Source organism: Odocoileus virginianus, chromosome 6 (genome assembly GCF_023699985.2).
Source record: "Odocoileus virginianus isolate 20LAN1187 ecotype Illinois chromosome 6, Ovbor_1.2, whole genome shotgun sequence".
Classification (NCBI taxonomy): Eukaryota; Metazoa; Chordata; class Mammalia; order Artiodactyla; family Cervidae; genus Odocoileus; species Odocoileus virginianus.
In genome coordinates, this window is record NC_069679.1 from 71712144 (window position 1) to 71734996 (window position 22853).

General features: G+C 40.0%; 2 protein-coding genes across 7 annotated transcripts in view; both read left to right on the top strand.

Annotated features, from left to right (window-relative positions):
• The window catches only part of RBM25 (RNA binding motif protein 25), a 53270-nt gene extending 44677 nt beyond the window's left edge, over positions 1 to 8593 (top strand). For both annotated transcript variants that reach the window (XM_020911186.2, XM_020911188.2), the window contains one exon: positions 1144 to 8593. In XM_020911186.2, the coding sequence (XP_020766845.1) occupies positions 1144 to 1236 (93 nt within the window). In that variant the 3' untranslated portion in view covers positions 1237 to 8593. The remainder of the gene's footprint in view (positions 1 to 1143) is intronic.
• Positions 8594 to 9794: 1201 nt separating this feature from the next.
• PSEN1 (presenilin 1) overlaps positions 9795 to 22853 on the top strand; it is a 67708-nt gene continuing 54649 nt past the window's right edge. Inside the window, exons 1-5 of one of the 5 annotated variants that reach the window (XM_020911197.2) lie at positions 9795 to 9943; positions 12512 to 12620; positions 16643 to 16697; positions 17273 to 17354; positions 17448 to 17587. In XM_020911197.2, coding sequence (XP_020766856.1) covers positions 17501 to 17587 — 87 coding nt within the window. In that variant the 5' untranslated portion in view covers positions 9795 to 9943; positions 12512 to 12620; positions 16643 to 16697; positions 17273 to 17354; positions 17448 to 17500. Of the gene's footprint in view, positions 9944 to 10115; positions 10239 to 12511; positions 12621 to 16642; positions 16698 to 17272; positions 17355 to 17447; positions 17588 to 22853 lie in introns of those variants that run through there. The other 4 variants (XM_020911198.2, XM_020911200.2, XM_020911201.2 and 1 more) reach the window with 4 other exon arrangements.

Genomic DNA, 22853 nt, shown 5'->3' on the forward strand with positions numbered 1-22853 from the left:
TCAGACTGTACCTTCACTCATTTTACATAAGCTAATGAACTTGGGCTGCATTTTTGTGCAAATAACTATATTATGTCCAGGGTACAATTCCATGTTAGTATTGCAGCAAAGTTGTTTTTCTTTGGTTGTGGGACTCCAGGGTTTGAACCCACACCCTTGGCAGTAGGAACAAGGAGTCCTCTATCCCCTGGACCTCAAGGGAATTCCTGCAGCGTGGTATTTTAAAATTATAGGTTAAGTCTAGCTCGTGGACATCTGATTTAAGTTCTTTTTTTTTGTCATCACTGAGAAATGCAGGGTAATTTTTCAGAAAAATCAAGTTTCTGGTTTGTGTTAGGTACTCTTTGTACTAAGCACTCTTCAGAGCACTTTGTACACACTGTCTCTCTTAGTTCCCGTAGTAGAACCGGTATGACAGCTGCTGTATCTCCGTTTTACAGATAGGAGGACTGAGGCTCACTGTAATTAAGTATCCCAACCAAGAGCACGTAACTGGTAGGAGGGAGAAGTGGGATTTGAATCCAAGTGATTTTTATTTATTTTAATTGGAGGTTAGCTACTTCACAACATCGTGATGGTTTTTGCCATACATTGGCATTGACCCCAGGTACGCGTGTGTCCCTGCCGTCCTGAACCCCGCCGCCACACCTCCCTCCCCACCCTCACCCTCTGCAGGCAGCAGAGGAGACACAGATGTAAAGAAAAGATCGTCTGATGTGCCAAAGGGAAAGGACCTTTTATTCATTCAGTAGTCTTGTGTCCCTTGGGAATGAGAGTGTTCATTTTGTTTACTGTATCCCGGATAACTATATTAAAATGCTATACATGTATTCTCATTTAATATTTCAGTGTCATATGTAATAAGGGCTCAGTAAATGTTAAGATTGTGAGGTTCTTGGGGAGAGGGTAAGTGAGATACTCTGTACTAAGTATTAGGTGATTATATAACTAATTTGTCTGAATGACTATATTCTTTATAACAAACATGTGGTTTCCTTAGGAAATCATTATTCAAGACATGTATAAGTAAAGTAAATGCTTATTGGTAGAGAAAAACCTTTTTTTTCCATTTACCTTTTTGGGAGATGCTGGTGATTGCTTTTCTTACATGTATAACTGGCTTTTTTGTTTTTCCTTTTCTAGGTACTTGATGAAGAAGCAGAAGTTTTTATAGTCAAGATGTGGAGATTATTGATATATGAAACAGAAGCCAAGAAAATTGGTCTTGTGAAGTAAAACTCTTTGACATTAAGAGTTCCATTTCAGATTTCTTCTTTCCCATCCTTCAAAGGACTTTAATTTTTTTTTGTCTTCAAAGACATTTGTGAGATCTGTAATTTTTTTTTTAATGTAGAAAATGTGAATTTTTTTGTCCTCTAATTTGTTGATGCCGTGTGTACTCCCTTGGTTGTAAAGACATCTGAATCCTACCATGGTTCTCTTTATACTCACCAGGTACAAATTACTGGTATGTTTTATAAGCCGCAGCTACTGTACACAGCCTATCTGATATAATCTTGTTCTGCTGATTTGTTCCTTGTAAATATTAAAATGACTCCCCAATTCTTATGCAGAATTGCACTTAATATTGAACTGTACTGTACAGGCACCAACATGAATGATTTTAAATTGAAAAAATAACCAGTCATACCTATTACCCTTACCTTCTTGATCAAAAATGGCAGGCCCTCATGATGGCATGAAATTTAGAGTGTGAAAATTAGCAGACAATCCATTCCTACTGTATCTCTGTATGAATGTGTTTGTGTGAGTGTATGTATAAAAGTCTTACTTTTTCCTAGTTTGCTTTGGAAATTTCCCTTAAACATTTCCTAATTCAAGAATAGAATTGTAAAGGAAACATGGTTATTGTGCCAATCCAGATGTCTGGGATAATTAGGTTATTAGTCTCCCAGAGCATGGTATTCTCCTATGGCAAGCAACAGTCTATTGAATGAAATGGGTTTTTCTGTTGATAGCTGGCTGTGTCAGCCTCTCCTTAAGGGAGTGTGAATCATAGTGGTTTTCCCCCCTGATTTCATTGTTCAGAAATGAGGCAGATCCTTAGAATCTGGAGAGCTTTATTTTATGAATTTTTTTTTTGCACTTCATTGATCCTTAGTTTAATTTTTGATGTACCCCTTTGTTTTAAAAAAGAAAGCTTCATTCAGAAAGCATAAATGAAAAAAAGTCTTTAAAAAAATTATCAAAAGATAAAATTAGGCAATTTTACAGGCTAGAAAACATTTGACAAAATACTATAGCAGTTTAGCATGGCAGTTTACACAGTTTACATCTAATTTCTAAGGATAAAGTAAGTTGTTTAAAGCAGTTACCACTCATTTGTGTTTGTCAGTGGTTTATATCTTGTGTGTGTATATGCAGGCACACACCTTGTTTACTTCTCATCAACGTTCAAAACTGTACTGATTGTGTTCTTAGAGATACACATGAGGCTTTCTTTATTATGGATCAGGACTTCACCAGGGAGCAAAATTACCCCAAAATGTACCAAGTTTTAAACAGTTCTTAACAGAAATTAGGTGCAGCTATTCCCATGTCTGAGTATTTTTAAAAAAGATTGAGGGGGTGTGTTAAACCATAAAAAGCATAACTGAACTTGAATTACAGGAGTTTTTTTACATCTTAAGAGGACATTTGAAAACACTGTTCTTAACACTGAGCCATGATGTGCATGGCTCCATTATGTAAATATATCAGGTATTAAAAATGTATATATTTGATCTTGGGGACTCATTCTTTCAGAGTCTTGTTAAATAAATGGCATCATGTTGTAATTATGCAGTGCATACTAGAAACTTAACTTGAAAATATGGGCTGAATTTTTGATGGACTGGATTTTTGAGTATTAGTACCTGAAGGTGAGAAGAGGCCATTTCCCTTATTTTGAATTAGTCTAGACATCTATGGAGATATATCCCCTTTCAGTGTTAAAATATTTTAACTTGTTTCTGAAGGGAAAGTTTTAGAAACATGTTCCTTGCCATTTACAAATTAATTTGCCAATCTTTTCTCAGATTGATCCCCAGTGTAACTCCTTGTTCGAGCAGTTTATTATGCCTCTCTATCCTCTCTCACACATTATTGCTTCAGAGACATCATATTAGGTTGGTTTTATTTAGCCAGCATTAACATGGAAGTTTATTCAGGTAGATTTAATTTTCCTTGCTTTGGTCTCTTCTGCTCTTTCAATCATATTTACCTTAAAAGGGTCCTCATGTGAAGCCCTTAGGGGCACATACTATATACTGCATAATACCTCCAGTGAGATTGGTGTCAGAATCCCAGGTTTATATATTAACAATCCTGCAGCAAATGATCTGATCTGACTGATCATTGAGTTAAAGCTTGCTACATTAATCATTAAATGTCAGTTCGAGTCAGATTTTGCCACCAAGCTTAAACTTCAGGGTCTTCAGAATTTTTCAGGTTTGTATGTAAAGAACTGGATATCTATAAGCATAAGAATAAGCTGGCATATTCTAGTGTCAGGAATATTACACTTAAGAAGATTTTTACTAAATCCCTTGAACTTTGTAGGTTGTCTTTACCATTTGTCCGTAGATTAATTTCAAATTGGAACCCTTAGTTAATCCATATATTGCCCATTCAAGTTGTTACAAAATTACATGAAAGTCTTGACAGCTATTCTGATGTGGCAGCTAGGAAATAAATATGCTTTTTCTTCACCCTGTAAATAAAATAATTTTAAATGTGTACATCTGTCTGCAGGAAGAAAGTGTTTTTTCCCAAACTTTAACATGCACCTGAATCACCTGGGGGATCTTGTTAAAATGCAGACTTAGTAGGGGCTAGGGTGGCCCTGAGACTTTGCCTTTCTGACCAGCTCCCACATGTTGCCAGTGCTAAGTGATACAAGGACTACTTTGATTGGCAGTTCACAGTGTCAGTACTGGTATTTTATCCTATCAGACTGCATAAATGCAGCTTAATTTTTTTTCTTTTTTTCTTTTTAAGTATATTAAAACCAGTTTTTGAGGCAAATGATAGGTACATAAACCATAAAAGTAATCTTCCAAAAGGATGCCCCAGAACAGCTCCAATATTCTAGACTTTATTCCCAGCCAGCCCCAGAACATACTCTCTTTAGAGAACATTATGTTGTTACTCATTCTGAATCTTATCAGAACACTTACCCATATGTGATAGTAGAGGCTGATGATTATTTTGTGGAGAGTGCAGTTTCAGGTACTAATCAGGCATGAATAGTAGATATGGTAGACAAATTGAGAAAACAATGAACTCAAGAGTCAAACTGGACTAAACACTATTATCATTTTTTCTCTAATATGAAGAAAATTTAAATTTAGATAAATGCCAGCAGGTATACAATGTATGTATGAAGCTTATTTACCCAGCTCTTTGATATAAGTTCTATGAATGTTTCCACTTTCTACCCAAAAACTGCTGAAAGGTTTTAATGTCAAAATGGTTGTACATTTTTCCAAGTCATATTTTAGCCTTCTATTAATATGAAATTGAGAAATTGTTTTGCTTAGCAAAAGATGGTGAAATTGATTTGTGAATGCCACTAGCTATAAAAAGGTATTAGAAGGAATTCCGAATAGGCTAAGAAATAGTCTTTAAGTTTCAGGAAGAAAACTAGGAAATGTACACACAGGTTTTTTTTCACACATATTTTTAAACCCAGGAACTATTACATTCACACTAGAAACCAAGGTGAACTTGGCGTATAGTATTTTGATAAACTGGTAGATTTTTTGAATTGTGATTGTATTAAATTATTGAAATATTTATTTGCATTTGAATGCATAATTTTAATCTTTAAAGGTCCTTTGCCTTTTGTTTTTATTGACTCATGAAGACTAAATTAGGAATGGCAATCTAAAATATCCAGGAAGAAAATAATTTCTGTATATAAAAATGAATAAAAATTCTTTTCAAGCCACATTGTTTAAATGACACTCCACAAGTCTATCTACTCTGCCACATCGTGTATTATTTGAATAAATGGCTTCTAGATTCTCTTGCACAGAGTAGTAGCTGGATTATTAAGTCAGGTAGCCCTTTTGTCTTTTTGTGTATGACATATTTGCCATTGAAGCACACTTAATATGTGCCATTCATGTTTTAAGCTAGATGGAGTGATAGACATAAATAAGGCAAAATCCCTGTAGTAGCTGACAGTCTAGTGGTAGAGAAAAAAATGAGAAGATCACTTATACAATGTACACTATATGAACTGTCAAACTTGATGCGCTGACTTCAAGGTTGGGAGGCAAGGGATAGGAGGAAGCTTCTCAGCAGAGGTGGTAATATGTAGACCTTACAAATCAGTCTTTTTCTTTTTGGTTGTGCTGCATGGCACATGGGATTTTAGGTTCCTGACTAGGGACAGAATCTGGACCCTCAGCAGTGAAAGCGTAGAATCCTAACCATTGGGCAGTCAGGAAATTCCCCAGATCCCACAGTCTTAGCTACCCAGTGCAACAGTGCTATAATGTTCTTTTTGTTGGATATTTAAAGGGCCTGGATATTGGATTATAATTTATGGTATAGGTCTGCACTGTCAAGTTTAATTCATTAAAATTAAAATTTAAAATAGTTTTCAATTACACTGGCCATATTTCAAGTGTTCAGAAGTCAGGTGTGACTAAATTGAATTTTAAAATCCAGTTTTTTATTTCCAATATTCATATTTAAAGGTCCTCAACAGCCATATTTAGCTAATGGCTACCAATATTGAATGGACATTGCAGATTAAAGAATAGTATTCTGATTGCAGAAATTTATTTTGGATAGGTATGGTCTTGCTAATAGCCACCTAAAGGCAGAGGAAAGTGCTTGTTAATAAAAGTTCCTTTATAGAAAGCATTTTTAGCAAATCTTTGAAGCAAAAGTATTGTGAATTTAAAAATAGTTCTAAACGATTTTTCCTGTTTTTTTCTTGTCACAAAAGGAAAAACTAGTAAACACTTCATTTAGAATCTAGAAACCATGAAGTTTCATTTTTTTTCCTTGTCAATTAAAAACTGTTTGATTGTTACCATGGGTGAAAATGCTAGATGTGAACGTTTCATTTTGAGTATATTCTTGTGGCAAAGTTGTCTTCTTTATAAAGGGGGTCCAGGTTCTTTGTTAAGAAGGAAATTAGAGTTAATAAAATATTGACAGTCATACAGAATTTAAGACTGAAAAATAACAAGATGAGTAAGATAAAGCCAGCTCTTTGTTTTGAGCTGTTTAAATTTAAGGAGCTAGATCCTACTTTACTTCCATAGCAAACAGGGCAGTGATGTATAAATAAAGACAAACTGTCTTTATGTGGGAAGTGTTAATAAATTGGATTGCTTTGCCTTGGAATCTATAGTGTAAAGAAGTGGCCTTGGTCCTGACTTTATGGACTAGTGACTGCTCTAGCCTTTCTAGTTTTGAACAGCCCCTCTCCCCAAGTAGTTCTGACAGGTCCGGTATCCTGAATTTCCCATCTGCCTCGTCTTTCACTGCTTATTACTGATTTTTGCCACTTTTTTCCTTTTTTTTTGTCATTTGTTTCTCCATTCTCCCAAGTTCCAGACGTTTCTGGGGAAAATATAAATGCACAACTGCAGGTAGTCTGGACCTTATATTTTATTTTTCTCATTCTTTTACTGAACTTCACTTCTTAATCACAAACACTGCGGTTTTTATTGTTCTTAAATTTCCAGTGCTGGAACTTCCCTGGCAGTCTAGTGGCTAACACTGTTGCTTCCACTGCAAGGGGCACAGGTTCAGTCCCTGGTTGTAGAACTAAAATCCCACATGCTGTGTGGCACAGGAAAAAACAAACACAAAAAACTTCCAGTGCTGTCTTAGGTAGGTATGAATGAGTGAAAGTTATTTGATCTTCCCCCTTACTTAGCCAATAATCTCATGTTAACAAAATCTTAACTTTCATTTAGGTATAATCTGCAATTCCAGCTCTCCATTTTATGATAGGCATCTTGAACCTTTGCTTTCTATTCAGAAGACCTCCCCCACTCCACTTGTCTCTGGTTTCTAACTAGTTTGCAATTTCTTGAACCTTGCTCAGGTATTTTCATTATCTTCTTTCTTCCTTCTGTCTGAAATAAGTTTTGAAAAACACAGGAAATTAACCTTAGGTTCTCCCTTCCCTTTTCACTACACTTGAGATTCCATAAACTAGCTTACAGTTTTATGTGTGCTTCACATTTCTTAAAGTGAAAAAGTGAAGTCACTCAGTCATGTCCAACTCTTTGTAACCCCATGGACCATAGCCCACCAGGCTCCTCCATCCATGGAATTTTCCAAGCAAGAGTATTGGAGTGGGTTGCCATTTCCTTCTCCAGGGGATCTTCCCGACCCAGGGATCGAACCCGGCTCTCCCGCATTGCGGGCAGATGCTTTACCATCTGAGCCACCAGGGAATCCCAACATTTTCTTAAGTCTCATTCAATGTTTTTACATTTACTTTCTACTGGTGACTGACGATAATCCCAAATGAGATTCCACCCTTGTAAGAGGCTACACCATAGTTTACATCTTGGCAGTCTGGGCGTTTGCTCTCTATTGGGTCTCTTGCTCAGTTGCTAAATTGTGTCCGACTCTTTGTGACCCTATAGACTGGAGCGCCAGGCTTCCCTGCCCTTCACTATCTTCTGGAGTTTGCTCAGATTAATGTCCATTGAATCAGTGCTGGTATTTAACTTAACTCATCTGCCACCCTCTTCTTTTGCCTTCAGTCTTCCCCTGGGATGTCACTTTAGCCTTGTTCCTCCAGTCTGTGTCTTTACTGGTTCTTCCTCAGTGCTTCCTGGGTTTCTGTATACCTTAAAAGGTGAAGAAATACAGAATACTGGAGGAAAATTTATCTGTAGTCCAGTTATTCTGCCAGTGGTTGCTTTTAAAATCACTTTTATTTCCTTTTTGCAGGAATATGTTTTGCCATATGCACAAATGTCTATTAAAGATGTTTATTAATTTAACAAGATAAGAATTTTTCTGTTACACATAATGTTTACAATTTTAATTGCATTCTGTGGTGGGTGAAGAATACTTTATTGTAAGACATTTAACATTCCAATTTTTGCTATTAATAATACTCCATGAATATCTTTGCACAAAGTTTTTGTTTGTTCCTAAGATAGTTTGTCAGCATTTGAAGACTTTCTACTTACATCCCAGGTTGCATTCAAAGAGACTCAACTGGTTCACAGATGGATGGGTTTTTAGCCTATGCTTGTTTAACAAATGTATAGAACTGTTTTATGTGCTAGGCATTGTTCTCAGCACTTGTAATATATGTGGACAAACAGGCAAAAATTCCTACCCTTGTGAAGTTTGAGGAGGGAAGTGGGAGAAGAGAACTTTAAAAATTTTACTTGGGGGGTGTCAACTTTTTTATTTCACCAACATTCCCTGTTAATGGAAAAACAAATGCTACTTTGTTCTTAAATATAAAGTTGTGTGTAAAACCTACTTAAATCCATGTATTGGGGAGGGGAGGAGAAAGGGGTTGGGAATGATGCTCTAGGAATACGAAGGGTTATCTTGGGAAAATTTAAGAGAAATAAAAAGTCTCATTTGGCCAGGTGCTGTTACTGATTTCAGTTTTCTGATTAACTACCTGTGCATCTGAACATTTCTCCATTGTTCACCTTTCGTTTTACTATCATGTAAAACGACAGAGGATGAGATGGTTGGATGGCATCACCGACTCAAAGGACATGAGTTTGGGTAAACCCCAGGAGTTGGTGATGGACAGGGAGGGCTGGCATGCTGTGGTTCATGGGGTCGCAAAGAGTCGGACACGACTGAGCAACTGAACTCAACTGAACTGAACTGATTCATTGTTAAGGGGCTTCCCAGGTGTTGCCTGTGGTAAAGAACCTACTTGCCAGTGCAGGAGAGGTAGGACATGCGGGTTCAATCCCTCGGTTGGGAAGACTCCCTGGAGGAGGGCACAGGCAACCCACTCCAGTATTCTTGCCTGGACAATGCTATGGACAGAGGAGTCTCATGGCCTACATTCCATAGGATCGCAGAGACTAACACACAAGCTTTCAGATGAGTATGTGTGTGGTCTGTTACTTAAGGAGTTAGTTACTGGTACTGTTTTTACAGCCATCTGAATGGAAAGCTGGCAGATGCAAAAAATCAAAGGATCATAGGCCAACTCACTGTGCACCAGTTACTCTGTAACATTTGGGTATTACAAAAATGAGACAGTCATGCTTTGAAAGCTTACTATTTAGGAAGATAGGTTCTTAAACTTGGAACCCAAGAATCCCAGACGATGTTTGTTTAAAATGCAGTTTCTAAGGTTCTCCTCACCCACCAAAAGCCTTGATTCATTAGGGAGGGGCTGGAGGGCACTGGGATTTACAATTTGTTAGCTTTTCCTTTTGATTGCGATGCCGCTGATGTGCATTGAGAAACGCTGTACAAATAGGTCCTGTAGAGAAATAAACGTTAGATTTAATGTACTATCACTTGTAGGCCGGGAGAAGCACACACTGGGTCTAGTTTACGTAGAAATCTTGATCCTCAGCTCAGGAGCAGCCTCTAATCTCTGATAACCTCCTTCCCGCGCTGGCGCCCACGGGGATGGGTGTTGGTGAGCCAGGGGCGGGGGTGTCCCTCCAGGTCAGAAGCCCGACTGAAGCGCCAGCTCCATCGCCTCAATCGCCACCACCGGAAGCTCCGCCCCCTCCCCTTGGGACCCGCCTCTACGCCGCTGGGACCCCTCCAGGGCCACGCCCCTCGGCGGGCGGGTCACCAACGACGCCCGGGCCGGAAGTGACGACACCAGTGAAGCCTTTTGGGTGGGGCCTGGGCCATCAGCTCCAAAGGCCGCGATTTCACATCGGAAACAAAACAGCGGATGCTCGGGAAGGAACCTCGGCTGCTAGAGGCCGGTAGTGGTGGCGGCGAGGAAAGGGTAGGTGTCCGAAGGGGAATTGGGGGTGACAGGAACGCGCCTCACATCCGGCGCCAGTACGGGCGGCTGCGGGCAGGGCCGGGCCCTTTGTCGCCGTCCGGGCCGCGGAGCCGGTGTCCTCGAGGATGAGGCGCGGGGCGCGGTCGGGCGGGGACCGAGGAACCCCGTGTGGGGAACCAGGAGGGGCGGCCCGTTTCTCCGGCGCCGGGCGCGGCTCGCAGTCCGGTGAAGAGAGAGTTCCCTCCTCAGCCTTGGCACGGAAATGCTGGTTTCCCGAAGACAGTTCAGGGCGCAGGTGCCTTGGGCGGGGATTGACCGTCTTGCCTGGAGTTGGAGAGGGAGAAAAGAGGAAGCGCCTTGCGCTGGGTCCTGTTGAGCAACTGGTGAAACTCCACGCCTCGTCCCCTGAGTGTGTCCTTGTCCGGGGGAAGAGAGTGGCACTCAGGGCTAATTTCCTTCTGTCTCAGTTCGAGGCGGAAAGCACTGGGGTCTGATGCTTTTGCCTTAATCAGGACTGTCGCGAGGGTTATATGTCCAGTGCTTTGTCTGTATTTTAGATACTTGGCTTTTTGATCCCGCAGATTCCTTTCAAATAAGTATATGCTTCTCTGGTAGGAAAGTCACCTTAATAATTTTACAAGCGTTGTTTGCCTGCTTTGGACAAGCGGAATAAAGCGTTCAAGGTTTACTATGGGAGATAAGAATGGAAGGCAAATCACTATATGGCTGAGTACGTTGTAAAAGTCATAAGTATTCTCTCAAGTTTGAGGCAGGTGGAGAACATCTGGTTAAAGGCATCTTGTTACTTCAGTTACGTTTCACCGTGGAAAGGTTTTCACCCTCGGAGTAGAATTGAGGAGGGCATTATATCAGAGCGTGTACTACGAAGAGCGGCTCTCTGGATCCTAAGCGACCGGTACCCAGTGTGCACTTTAAATCACTCTTATGAAGGAGGATAAAAACAGGAACGAGATTGGGAGCCGACTGCATTTGGCTGATATCAGTCACCTGCCAAAGCCAGTTTCAATCCTCCTTTAACTCATTTACAGAGTTCTGCCAACGTAAACCCCCTCCCACCTCCATTTAGTAACAAGCCCTTAACAATGAAAAAGAAGCTTATTTATTGAGTGCATGGATTTCCTCACTTCTTACCCTCCTCTCTCCAGAGAAAAGTAGATGATAGAAGCTGCATCTGTCGTCTGTTTTTACATTCGTTGGCTCATCTTCCTTGGGTAAATAGTTATCACAACTCTGGGCAAACTTTCCTCTGGGTGGATATGGCCTGGTGCTGAATTTAAGTTAGTGGCTCCCTCTGGTCCTAGACTGCTGTGTGACTTTCCATCTGGGGAGAACTGGGGGATTGGAGTTGGTCTCTGAGAATCATTCCAGCAGGAAAGATAGAAAGTTTGTCTGTCAGCAAGGCTTTTGTGCTCCCCTTCCCCTCCCTCAGATCCAGGTTCCCTCAGCTGCTGCTCTCCCACTGCTTTACCTCAGATTTCAGGGGAGACTTGTTTCTTTTGGATGTATTCTGAAAAATTTATAGTGCCTCTCCTTTGTGTGATCAATGCCAGGCAGATTTGGAAGGTGTTTTGAGCTTTGCTCTTAATAAGTTTTGTGACAAGAACTTTTCCTTAGGTACATAAGGTCTAGAATGAGTGAGAGATTTGAGGTGACTTTTGCATGATCCGGTTGAGATATAATGAAAATTTGGTGGTGACAGAGGCTTAGAAAGGAGGAAAATATGATGGTCAATTGAGAAGCAAGAAATAAAATGTGAAGTTGACTAGGAGGCTTTGTTTGGAAAATGGGGGAAACAGTCATAGGAATAAGAAAGCTAAGAGTAAAGGAGAGTCTGGAAGAGGAGAAATCAGTTTGGAAGTATCACTTTTCAAGTGCCAGTAGTTGAAATATCCCGTGGACAGGCCTGGAGCTGTAAACGTGTGTCCCTTAAATAGCCTTACCAGTTGACTTTGGAACAGTGGAGGAGAAGCCTAAGAAAAGGAGGGGGACAAGGAGGCCCAGGCAGAGCCTAGAAACACTTATAATGAGAGGGTGGAAGAGGATAAGGAACCAGCTGAGGGGAATGAGTGGTGGGAGGAGAACCTCCATGGTGCAGTGTCACTGAACTGAGGAAGGGAGGGAAGCTTCAGGAAGGAAAAGGTTGTTAGGGATTTTCAGTATTAAGCCTGTTTGTCAGAGAAAGAACTGAAGCTTTAGAGCAGCACTGTCCAATAGAAACATCATGTAAGAGCTACAAAGGTCAGTTTTAAGTTTTCTGATGAGCAAATTTTTTTTTCCAGTTTTTATTAGTTGGAGGCTAATTACTTTACAATATTGTAGTGGTTTTTGCCATACATTGACGTGAATCAGCCATGGATTTACATGTGTTCCCCATCCCGATCCCCCCTCCTGCCTCCCTCCCCATCTCACCTGATGAGCAAATTTTTTAAAGGTAGAAATAGGTGAAATTAATTTGAATAATGTATTTTATGTAACTCAGTACAGCTGAATAATTTAATTTCAGCATGTTATTAATGTAAAAACATTCTTGTCTGTCTTCCCCTCTAGATAGTAAGTGCCTTAAGTGACCAGAAGCATCATCGGATGCAGTAGCACCCTTCGTACCTGCCACAGTGTGTGGTTGTGTAGAAGAATCCCAACAAGTGTTGATTAAAGGGTATTAATGTTTGACTATGCCTTGTACAGGTCCTTAAGGTGATCTAAAGCGAACAAGAGAATGCATTGCTGAGAATAGTCAATGATTTACAAATTAACTGTGAATAGTCCTTTTCTTTGTTAAAGATTAGTTGTGTTCTGCCATTTCCACAACAAATTTTCCACAATGACTCATTTTAATTACATCTTTAATGTAGAGTTACTGAAAGGAAATTTGAGAGGAAAAGAATCTCTTTAACTATATAAGTAATAATATAGGACCATGGTCCCATATCCACAATTCTCAGGTCGAAAGCTCCTAAATCATTTGACGGCAAACTCTAACCTGAACCTCTTTATGTAATTTAAGACTTCCTGTATGTTTCACTACATATTTATTAGTGTGTTTGATTTTGTGGCTCTATCTAATACCCTGGGGGAGCATTATAAAACATGGCATTTGCCTCATGTTGTAGTGCGGGAGACCTGGGTTTGATCCTTGGGTTGGGAAGATCCCCTGGGGAAGGGAAAGGCTACCCACTCCAGTATTCTGGCCTGGAGAATTCCATGGACTGTATAGTCCATGGGGTCGCGAAGAGTCGGACACGACTGCGACTTTCACTTTGACCTTTACAGAATCCAAAAAATATATAAATTCTAAACCTGTTTAGTCCTAAGGGTTTCAGATAAAGGATTTTAGGTTTATGTCTTTGTTCATTTTTTATTGCACCTTCTGAGCCCACATAACCATTATTATTTAAAGACAACCATGATAACTCTACATAGTAGACCTCCTCCAAACTCAGTGCCTTAGAGCGTTAGCTCTCACTCTTCTTAAAGGTGACAGCTTGGGCAGTTCTGCTTTGCCCTTGTTCTGGGCCCCAGGCTGAAGGGGCAGTGACTACCCAAATAAGTTCTTGAGGGAACAGCAGGAGTACAGGAAGGCAGGGCCCCCTGCGCAAACACAGTTTAACTGTTTGTGCTGCATCTGCCAAGATTCCATGACCAAAGGAAGTTGTCAGGTTGAGCCCAAAGGCATGGAGTGGGTAGGAGACTGCACCCACCTTGAGGCCAAAGCAACTCATAGAGCCAACCTCAACATCCTTTCTCGGGCATGTTGGGGGAGGGAGTGAATATATGCTGAATAATAATCTAATCTACCACAGATGGTTCACAGTAGAGTGGGAAGGAAGGAAGCAGGGGAAAAAAAATCACCAAATTGGATGTATCGCTATGCTTGCTCTTTTTAGGGTCTGTCACTTTCACGAAGCCTCTTGTGGGACTGGGGAGATTATTTGCTCTCTAATCTCTTAAAATTGAGAGTCCTTCTAGGCTGTATTCCTGACGTTTTAGATTAATTTCAAATTATTAATTTTAGTTTGTTACCTTGGGATGTGGTGAGAGACAGAAGCATACTTTTCTGTTGGTGTGTCCCTAAATGAATTTTTAATAAGCTTCTTTTGGGGATTTCAAGCATTGGTCCTGTGATACTTTTTAAAATGCTGATGGATAGAAGGTTTTCTGGTTAGATAGATTTTTCTGTTCAGCACATTTAAACTTCGAGATTATTTGTATTCTCCTGGGGCTTCTAGTCTTCATGTATAATAGAAAGAAATTATAACTGCCCATCAGAAAAGGATTTCTTTTTCTTTTTATCTGATTGAGCAAGTGTTTTGAGAAAAAAGGAAATGGATAGCAGTGAATTCAAGTGTTGTGCTTTATCAGTCTCAAAAAATCTTTAGCAGATGGCCAGAGAGAGAAAACACCGAAATCCACTTAGATCCCTACTCCCACTCCCTCTGCAATTCAGGTCATGTGAAAGATCCCCACTTCCCAACAACTGTCTTTTCTTGTTCTCAGGGCACTGTTCATAGTGTTATAAGGTCCAGTAGTGTCTTTTTGCCACACTGCTGGGACAGTGGGTCATTGGCCTTCTCCATGCAGTCATCAATTGTTTTCAGCTGTTACTGGCCCTGAATCAAATCTAGCTTTGCCTGCCCCTTTCTTTGTACCAACAATGTTTGTTTGTTCTCCAGGCCTGACTGGAGACCTAGCTAGCCCTGTTGCCTATCTCCACTTCCTACTGAGCTCCATATAAGGGGTAGTTCTTCCAGGAAGTGTCACCCTGCAGCATTGTGATCTTTAATGCATCGCTAGAGGCATGAGCTTTCTTCAGGTGAACTGGCAAAAGACCTGGGCTGGGTGGGTGTCAGAATATTTGGCTTCTGGAATTGCTGTTACTTGCCCTATAATTGTACACTGGCAGATTCTTTCACCTTTCTTTAGCCTTAATGTTTTACATGTAAAACCAAAGTTATCCTTTGGTGGGGGGCGGGGATGGAGGACAAGTGCTTTCAGGACTTCGACCAACCCCCCCCCCCCCCATGGTTAACAGAATCCTTGGATGCTCAAGTCCTTTATATAAAATGGCATAATACTTGCGTATAATCTATACGCATCCTCCTGTATACATTAATTTATCTGTAGATTACTTACAATACCTAATATGAATGAAAACACCTTTTCCAGTCCTGTGGCTACTGCTGAGTTTTCCAAATTTGCTGGCATATTGAGTGCAGCGCTTTCACAGCATCATCTTTTAAGATTTTAAATAGCTCACCTGGAGTTCCATCACCTCCACTAGCTTTGTTCATAGTGATGCTTCCTACAGCCCACTTGACTTCACACTCCAGGATGTCTGGCTCTTGGTGAGTGACCGCATCATTGTGGTTTTCTGGATCATTAAGACCTTTCTTGTATAATTCTTCTGTGTATTCTTGCCATCTCTTCTTAATCTCTTCTGCTTCTGTTAGGTCTTTAACATTCATGTCCATCCTTGCATGAAATGTTCCCTTGACATCTCCAATTTTCTTGAAGAGATCTCTAGTCTTTCCTGTTCTACTGTTTTCCTCTTATTTCTTTGTCTTGTTTATTTGAGAAGGTCTTCTTATCTCTTCTTGCTATTGTCTGGAACTCTGCATTCAGTTTGGTATATCTTTTTCTTTCTCATTTGCCTTTAGCTTCTCAATGAGATAGTCAACTTTTAAAAATCTAGAAGCATAGGTCAGAACATTTGCTTTCAATACTTTGAGAATACAGCTGTTCTGCTGGAATCCACCTCCTATTTGGGTAAGCTAGCATACATGTTACGAAACCCTAAATATAGGTTTAAACCTTCAAAAATCTATTTGACTTTTGAAATTGAAGTATATAGAAATGTGCACAGATCATAGGTATAGAGCTCAAGAGAATTTTCAGATTGACACCTCTGTGTAACTAGCAGCCAGATCAAGAAACAAAACATTACCAATAACTCCAGAAGCTTCCTGTGTACCTCCTTCTGGTGATCAATTTCCATAAAGTAACCATTGAGTCTACTGTTAATTTTAATTCATTTTATTTTTAAAATAATCTTATTTATTCATTTTATTTTTTAAAACAAATTAATATTGTATATTTTAGGCAGAATTATCTCATTATATAATTACATCTTTTTTAGTTAATATTAATTTGCAATCTTTTGATCTCACGCCACCTTACTATGGGCTGAAGTTGGAGGGGAGGCTAAAAGTGGGCACAGGATTTAAAAGCATGTAGGATAGGGACTTCCCTGTTGGTCCCATGGTTAAGTAGTTGTGTCTTCACTGCAGGTGGCATGGTTTTGATCCCTGGTGAGAGTATTTAGACCCCAATGCCTCATGGCATGGCCCTCCAAAAATACATGGGATAGAAAAGAAAGCATACCTTGATTATGAATTTGTCATGATTTAAATGATCCAAATACAGGTGATAAGGGTTAATTGAAAATCAATACCTTTACTAAAGGAAAAAGTTGTTTTATGTGGTTTTTTATGGAAAAAATCATTAGAATAAGAAAGCAAAAAAAAAAAGCAGAATAATATTTGAGGATAGAAGATCCTGAAATGAAATGACATTGACAACGTGCTTTCATATAAGTATGTACATGGTAATGTTTTAGACGCTTTAAATTAGAGTATTGCTTAGGTATGCAAACCATTTTTTTCTTCTTTTCCATTTCTGAAGACTTTGAATGAAAAGCAAAGTTGAAGTCCTAAGGAATTGGCTGATGGACATTCAGGTACCTAGACAGGCACATGGGAGGGTGAAGTCTGGGAGACAGAGTAATGTGTGTGAGCAAGGCGATGTGAGGAGGCAAAGGAGAGGCTGGGAGTCAGGAGTCTGTGGTTTTGGTCCTGGTCTGCCCAGTTGAATGCTTTTAAGCAAGTCACTGAACTTGGGTCTCCTTCTGCTTTTGTAAAATATATATGTTACCTAGTTCTGCTGCCTTGGAGCATTGTGGTAAAGGAAAAAATGAGATGATAAAATTAAAAGCACAAAACATAATTTTATGGTGATATAAATTAAGGTGGATCGGAAAAGGAATGTTGACAAGAACATTCTTTAAGATCACTTAGCACCCTTTGCTCTAGATCTGAAATTATTAGATATGATAGTGATTGAAAATATTTGGTTTCTCAAGCAGATCTGCTCATTACCAAAAAGTAACTTGAGCTGACAGAAGTTTGTCAACTGAAGGTCTTGGCATAGTAATGCATTTCTGGTTTACAAATTAGTCTTGTAAGTGTTTAACTGGTGTGAATGGATTTACTAGAACTTAACCAACTCTGGGTAACCCAGTAAAATCTGTTCCAGACCTAATCCAGGAGCCAGCAAGTGACAGCAGCCTGTGAGGTGCTTAGAAAGCGTGCCCTGGAGGAGAACACATGAAAGAAAGGTTTGTTTTTGCTGAAAGTCATTTGTGAAAGTGTTTCAAAATAAAAGTATAATTGTAATGCACAAAAGATTGTTTTCTTTTTCCCTTTTTCAGAACCCCAAGAGGCTCTGTTTTCTGTGAAAAAGTATATCTATACAGTTGTTCCAATGACAGAGTTACCCGCACCCTTGTCCTACTTCCAGAATGCACAGATGTCCGAGGACAACCACCTGAGCAATACTGTGCGTAGCCAGGTACAGTGTCAACCTCTGCAACTACCCTTTCAGACTGTGGATTCATTGACCACCCTCCCTCACCTCCAGGAGAGGCATGGGACTGAGCAGGCTTTGTCATCTGTACCAAATTTACATATTTGCTGAACTTCAAGTAAGGGAAAGCACTGTCCCGTTTGGTGCAGGGGACGCAAGGCTGCGTGAGTCTTGATTGTTGATACAGTTCCTCCCTGGCTCAGACATCACCTCCCTTTTTGATGCCTTCTCCAACTTCGCCAGCTGTTTATTACTCTGCCTAGCTTGCTCTTACTCTTCTGTGGGCTGAGTACATTTTATTTGCTTTTAGTTTTTTAGTGCCTGGCCAGCCTGGTTCTTGACGGTGCTCAGTAAGTGCTCCTTGACAGAGTGATGAATGCAGGGCTGAGTGTAGCAGTCCTGGGAGAGGTCAAAGAGAGAAGAAGGAAAGGGATGTAATCTGTGCATGGAACGCAGCGCCTCGGCAGCTCCACACACAGACCAGAGCTGCCTGCTCCTCTGCTAGCTAATCATTACATGTTGAAGGCAGAGTTCACAGATGGCCTGAGACGACTGGGGCGGTGGTATTATTTTTAGAGGTGGAGCCAGAATGGGGAAAAACACAAGGCCAACTGTAAGCCGTATAGGCTACAGGGGGTGGGGAGCAGGGCCAAGCTTTCCCCTGTGCGAACCAGAGGGCAGAGCCAGTGGTGGAAGGAAAGAGGTTCTGGATCAGGAAAGAGAAACTTGCTCGCAAGTACTGTATGTCTGAAAGAGCATGGACTGTCTCATGGGCGAGTGTGTGCATGTCACTACAAGCAGCCACAGAAGCTGGAGGACTCTCCGGCAGATCTGCAGAGGGTTAGTTCATGGACTGAGCGGCAACTACAGCACTGGGTGGCCAGAGATTGAGAATTCAGTTAAGGGTATAATGTGGGAGGAAGGCTTCCCAAAGTACACTTCCATGGGTGCTTAGGATTCGAGTAGAGCCAACTGGGAAGCCGTGACTGGTGGAAGAAGAGCTGTCCTACAGTGTAAATCCACGGGGGCTCTCTGGGGACGTCGGAAGCAGATCACACTGTATTGTTAGAGCATTGTAAACAAGTGAGATCAATTTAAAATGAATATCAAGGGAAACCCTGAAAGAGAACACCTGAGGGGTTTATGGGGACGGAAGAGGGGCTATTGCCCTTCATGTCTGGGTGGATGGTTAATAAGGAGTGTTCTGACAACACACTTGCTTCACTGCTGTGTGTCAGCAGCTTGACTTTCTCCTTTTTGCTGTTCCCCAGGAATGGCCTTTTTAGACTGGGCTGAATTAGAAGGTTCTTGGGGTACAGCTGTGTAAGTTTGGATGCTGCAGACTTTCTACTCATTTTCAAACTTATTTCAGAGAAGAGAGAAGAAAAGTGGGAATCGCAGACTTGGGTCTCCTTCCTTAGCCAGAGCTGCTCCTGTTTTGTCTGTTTCACATACCGATCTTCCATGTATCCCTTTAAACAAAAGAATCCACAACTAACAAGTTAAAAGTCACTCGTCTGCTCTCAGGAGATGAAACCAGCATACTGAATGTCTTCAGTGTGCTGGACTCGTACTCGGTGCTCTCACAAACATTATGCAGCTTTAGGGCCTGGCATTTTGGGGACATTTATCATAAATGAGCAAGTTTTCCTTCTGTCTTCCCCTCTTTTGAATAGCTCTATTAAAGTACTTATCTGTATGACTATCTTTAGAGTACACAAACATGCAATTTTACACTAGATATTACAGAAAGAAAAGAATATTCATTTACAAATATTTTTGAAGCTGAAGAGAGAGTGAATAACTTCCTTACAGACTAGGTAAATAGGTGAATTATCCTTTCCTTTTAAAAATGAAAATCATTGTATGTTTTTCAATTAAAAATAGTCTTAAGGGGACTTGCCTGCCGGTCCACTGATTTAGACTAGGCACTTCCAATGCAATGGGTGTGGGTTTGATCCAATCAGTGTGCTGCATGGCATGGCCAAAAAAAAAAATGTTTAAAAGAAATATTCAGCAGGCCTGAATATGAAAATAAAGTTTTCTATATCTTATAAAGATAGACTGAACTGAAGTAAACTATCTTAGAAATTTCTGTGTAGTCCAGCTAATGTTCAGCTGTTCCATTTATTGTTTTATGTCCATACAATAAAAGCCCGACAAGGAAAAGATGGGTGATTTGGGTGATTTTCCCCTTTGTTTTTTCCACGTGTTCAATAATACAGTAATCTCATAATTTAAAAAGAAATGTATTTTTAAAGAGGAAAATCTTTGGATGTGAAGGAAGGTCGCAAGAGGAGAATATGCTAGGAGGGGAATATCTGTAGAAAGGAGCAAAAGCCTTCAAGGTGCCCATGATGACCGACTGAACGAACAGTAGTGGGGAAATGAGAGCAACTGATGTCAAAGAAACCGGAAAAGCATGACAGCCTGAGGTCTTGGTCATTGGAATTTATATTCTGTCCTTGCCACTGATAAAAGCTTCAGTTGTGTTTGTCAGTTTCCATTTAAAAGACTGAAATGTTTACCGTGCTTTATAAAGAGGTTTCATAAAAATACTGACTTTTTGGACTGAAACTTTAAGCAAACTTTCATTTTCTAGAAAACTAGCCCATATAAAACATCTTAATTCCGGCTCGTAACAAATGAGAGGAATTACATTGTTTTCACCTTTTCAGTTTTTAGTTTTCAGTTTTGACTTTTTTATGCTTGTTAGCCCTACTAGGTTATAAAATCTCTAAAGCCAGAACCTTATTCATGTTTCTGAGCTGACTTTAGAATTTAATGACCAAGTGTCTCTAAACCAGTTCAGTACAAATCTCCCTGCCAAAGAACAAAGAGGTTTTGGGGTTTTTTTTCTCACATTAGCAAGAGAAAATTTTAAATTTTGTTTCTGCAAATAAAAATCTGAAGTGAATCTCAGTTGCATAAGGACTTCATCTTTTGTGTGAGAGGGTGCCCTGTTCTCTAGACCCACTCCTTGGCCATCACATCACTGCTCTTGACACCATGTCGTTATCTACACTGCTGTCACCATGTGGGGCAGAGCTCCAATTTTTATGTAGAACCGCTGTCAAATGATAGTTTGGCATGTCATGAGAACCAAGTGGAGAATCCATTTTATTTATTTCTCTCTCAAGAATGCGTGTCCTGCTTCAACCAAAAATGTTAACTGCTTTCCATTAGTTTACGCACCACCTCTGCTGGAAGCTAGAGTGGACCTCATGTTTTTGCTGTTGGTTGGCCATGTCTAGAGGGACTGGAGACTGGAAGGTAGACTGACTAAATAACTCAAGTGTTTTTGACGAAGGGCAAAGCTTGTACGCTGTTAAATAACTGAAGTTCTTTGTTTTCTATTTAATTTTGGCTGCACTGGGTCGTCATTTACTGAGCACTTCTCTAGTTGTGAGCACAGGGCTACTCTCTAGTTGTGATGTACAGGCTTCTCATTGCAGTGACTTCTCTTGTTTTGGAGCTAGGTATGAGGGTTTCAGTAGTTGTGGCATACAGGCTCAGCCCCATGGCATGTAGGACTCTTCCTGGACCAAGTTGGTAGGTGGATTCTTAACCATTGAACTGCCTATTAATTTGTAAAGTTTTATTTTCTGGTGCAAAATTTTGATGGGTAGAGTTCATGTTTTGATTTGATATAAACTTACATCCCTTATCATGGATTAGCTGAGGCCTTTTTGCTTTTCTGAGATACAAAGAAGTGATTTTTAAAGTAAGTCTAAAATTAATTTATATTGTTAATTAAGCCTTTTAAAATATGTTACAGCAGTGATTTTCAAATTGGAGTCCCCTGGAAGAATTGTTAAAACAAATTCTCTGGCCCGAAACCCAGAATTCCTGATTTTGTAGGTCTGGTATAGGGCCAGAGAATTTGCATTTCTGACTACTTCCCAGATCCTGCCAATGCTTCTGGTCCAGGGACCATAATTTGAGAGCCACTGTATTTGAATAACGATTTAAAGGGAAGGTGACCTTGAAGAAAAGCAATTAGATTTATAAATTGAATATTCAATATTTTAATTCTCATTAGTTTATTCTGACCCAAATTTTCTAGTCCTTAAGGCAATTAATTGTCAGCAGCCTTTTTGATTTAGAATAGAAAGAAAAAAAATCAGTTATTTGCCAACTAAAAAAGAAGTCTTAAAGTAGAAATTCATTAAAAGGTCAATGATAATACTCTGTAAAGCAATTGCTGAGGAATACATGCAGATTGTTACCTTCAGCTCTGCTAAATTTACAGCATTAAAATGTGTCTGGTCTTTATAAACAAGGTCATTTGCAGTATCTTTTCTGAATTCAGAAGACTAAATGCAGAGAACTTTATTAAGTTATTAAGAAATCATAAGCTGGTAGAACTAACCCTCTCATTTTCTAGATGATGGTGGGTCACTTTTTTAAAGTGTGAGAAATCTTATGAAATTAAACAGAATGCAAACATAGAAGATGTTTAAAGGTGATTAAGTACTTGGGACCTTGAGAAAAAAATAAGTGAAAGGTGTGATCTAAATTTAAGCTGAATGAGGTTCACAGGCTTAGTCAGTCAGCCTTTGGATGATGATATTGTCCTGTTCATGGTAATGAATTGGTTTTCCTTCCCACTCATATCAAAATGAAGTGAAGAGAAAACAGAACTTAAAATCTTGGGGTGACCTCCAGAAAAACATGCTTGTTTTTGCATGAGAGTAAGTCAGAGGTCTTTGGCACAGATCTTAATAGTTTGTTTAAAAAAAAAAAAACAAGCTCTAGGTTCAAGCCACACATAACAGCACCATAAATGTGTAATATTATCTCTCACCAGTTATGTCAACTGTTCAGGGAAATGACAGCCTTCCTTGATGATGGAGTACTGGTTAAAGCTCTAACTCTGGGCAATCTCAAAGCTTGGGCAGGTGCTGGATAGAATTCGGCATGCTGTTGGAAACATTGCGTATGATTAATAAATATTTTCAAGTTTTCCACTTCACTTGCCAGTTCTTCAGTTCAGCTACTCTTCTCATTTTTTCTGCAGTGCAAGCTTAAGAGCCTCACATTTCTAACTGTGGAAATCCAAACAACATCTAGGGCTTCCCTGACAGTTCATCTAGTAAAGAATCTGCCTGCAATGCAGGAGACCCTGGTTTGATTCCTGGGTTGGGAAGATCCACTGGAGAAGGGATAGGCCACCCACTCCAGTATTCTTGGGCTTCCCTTGTGATTCAGCTGGTAAAGAATCCACCTGCAGTGCGGGAGACCTGGGTTT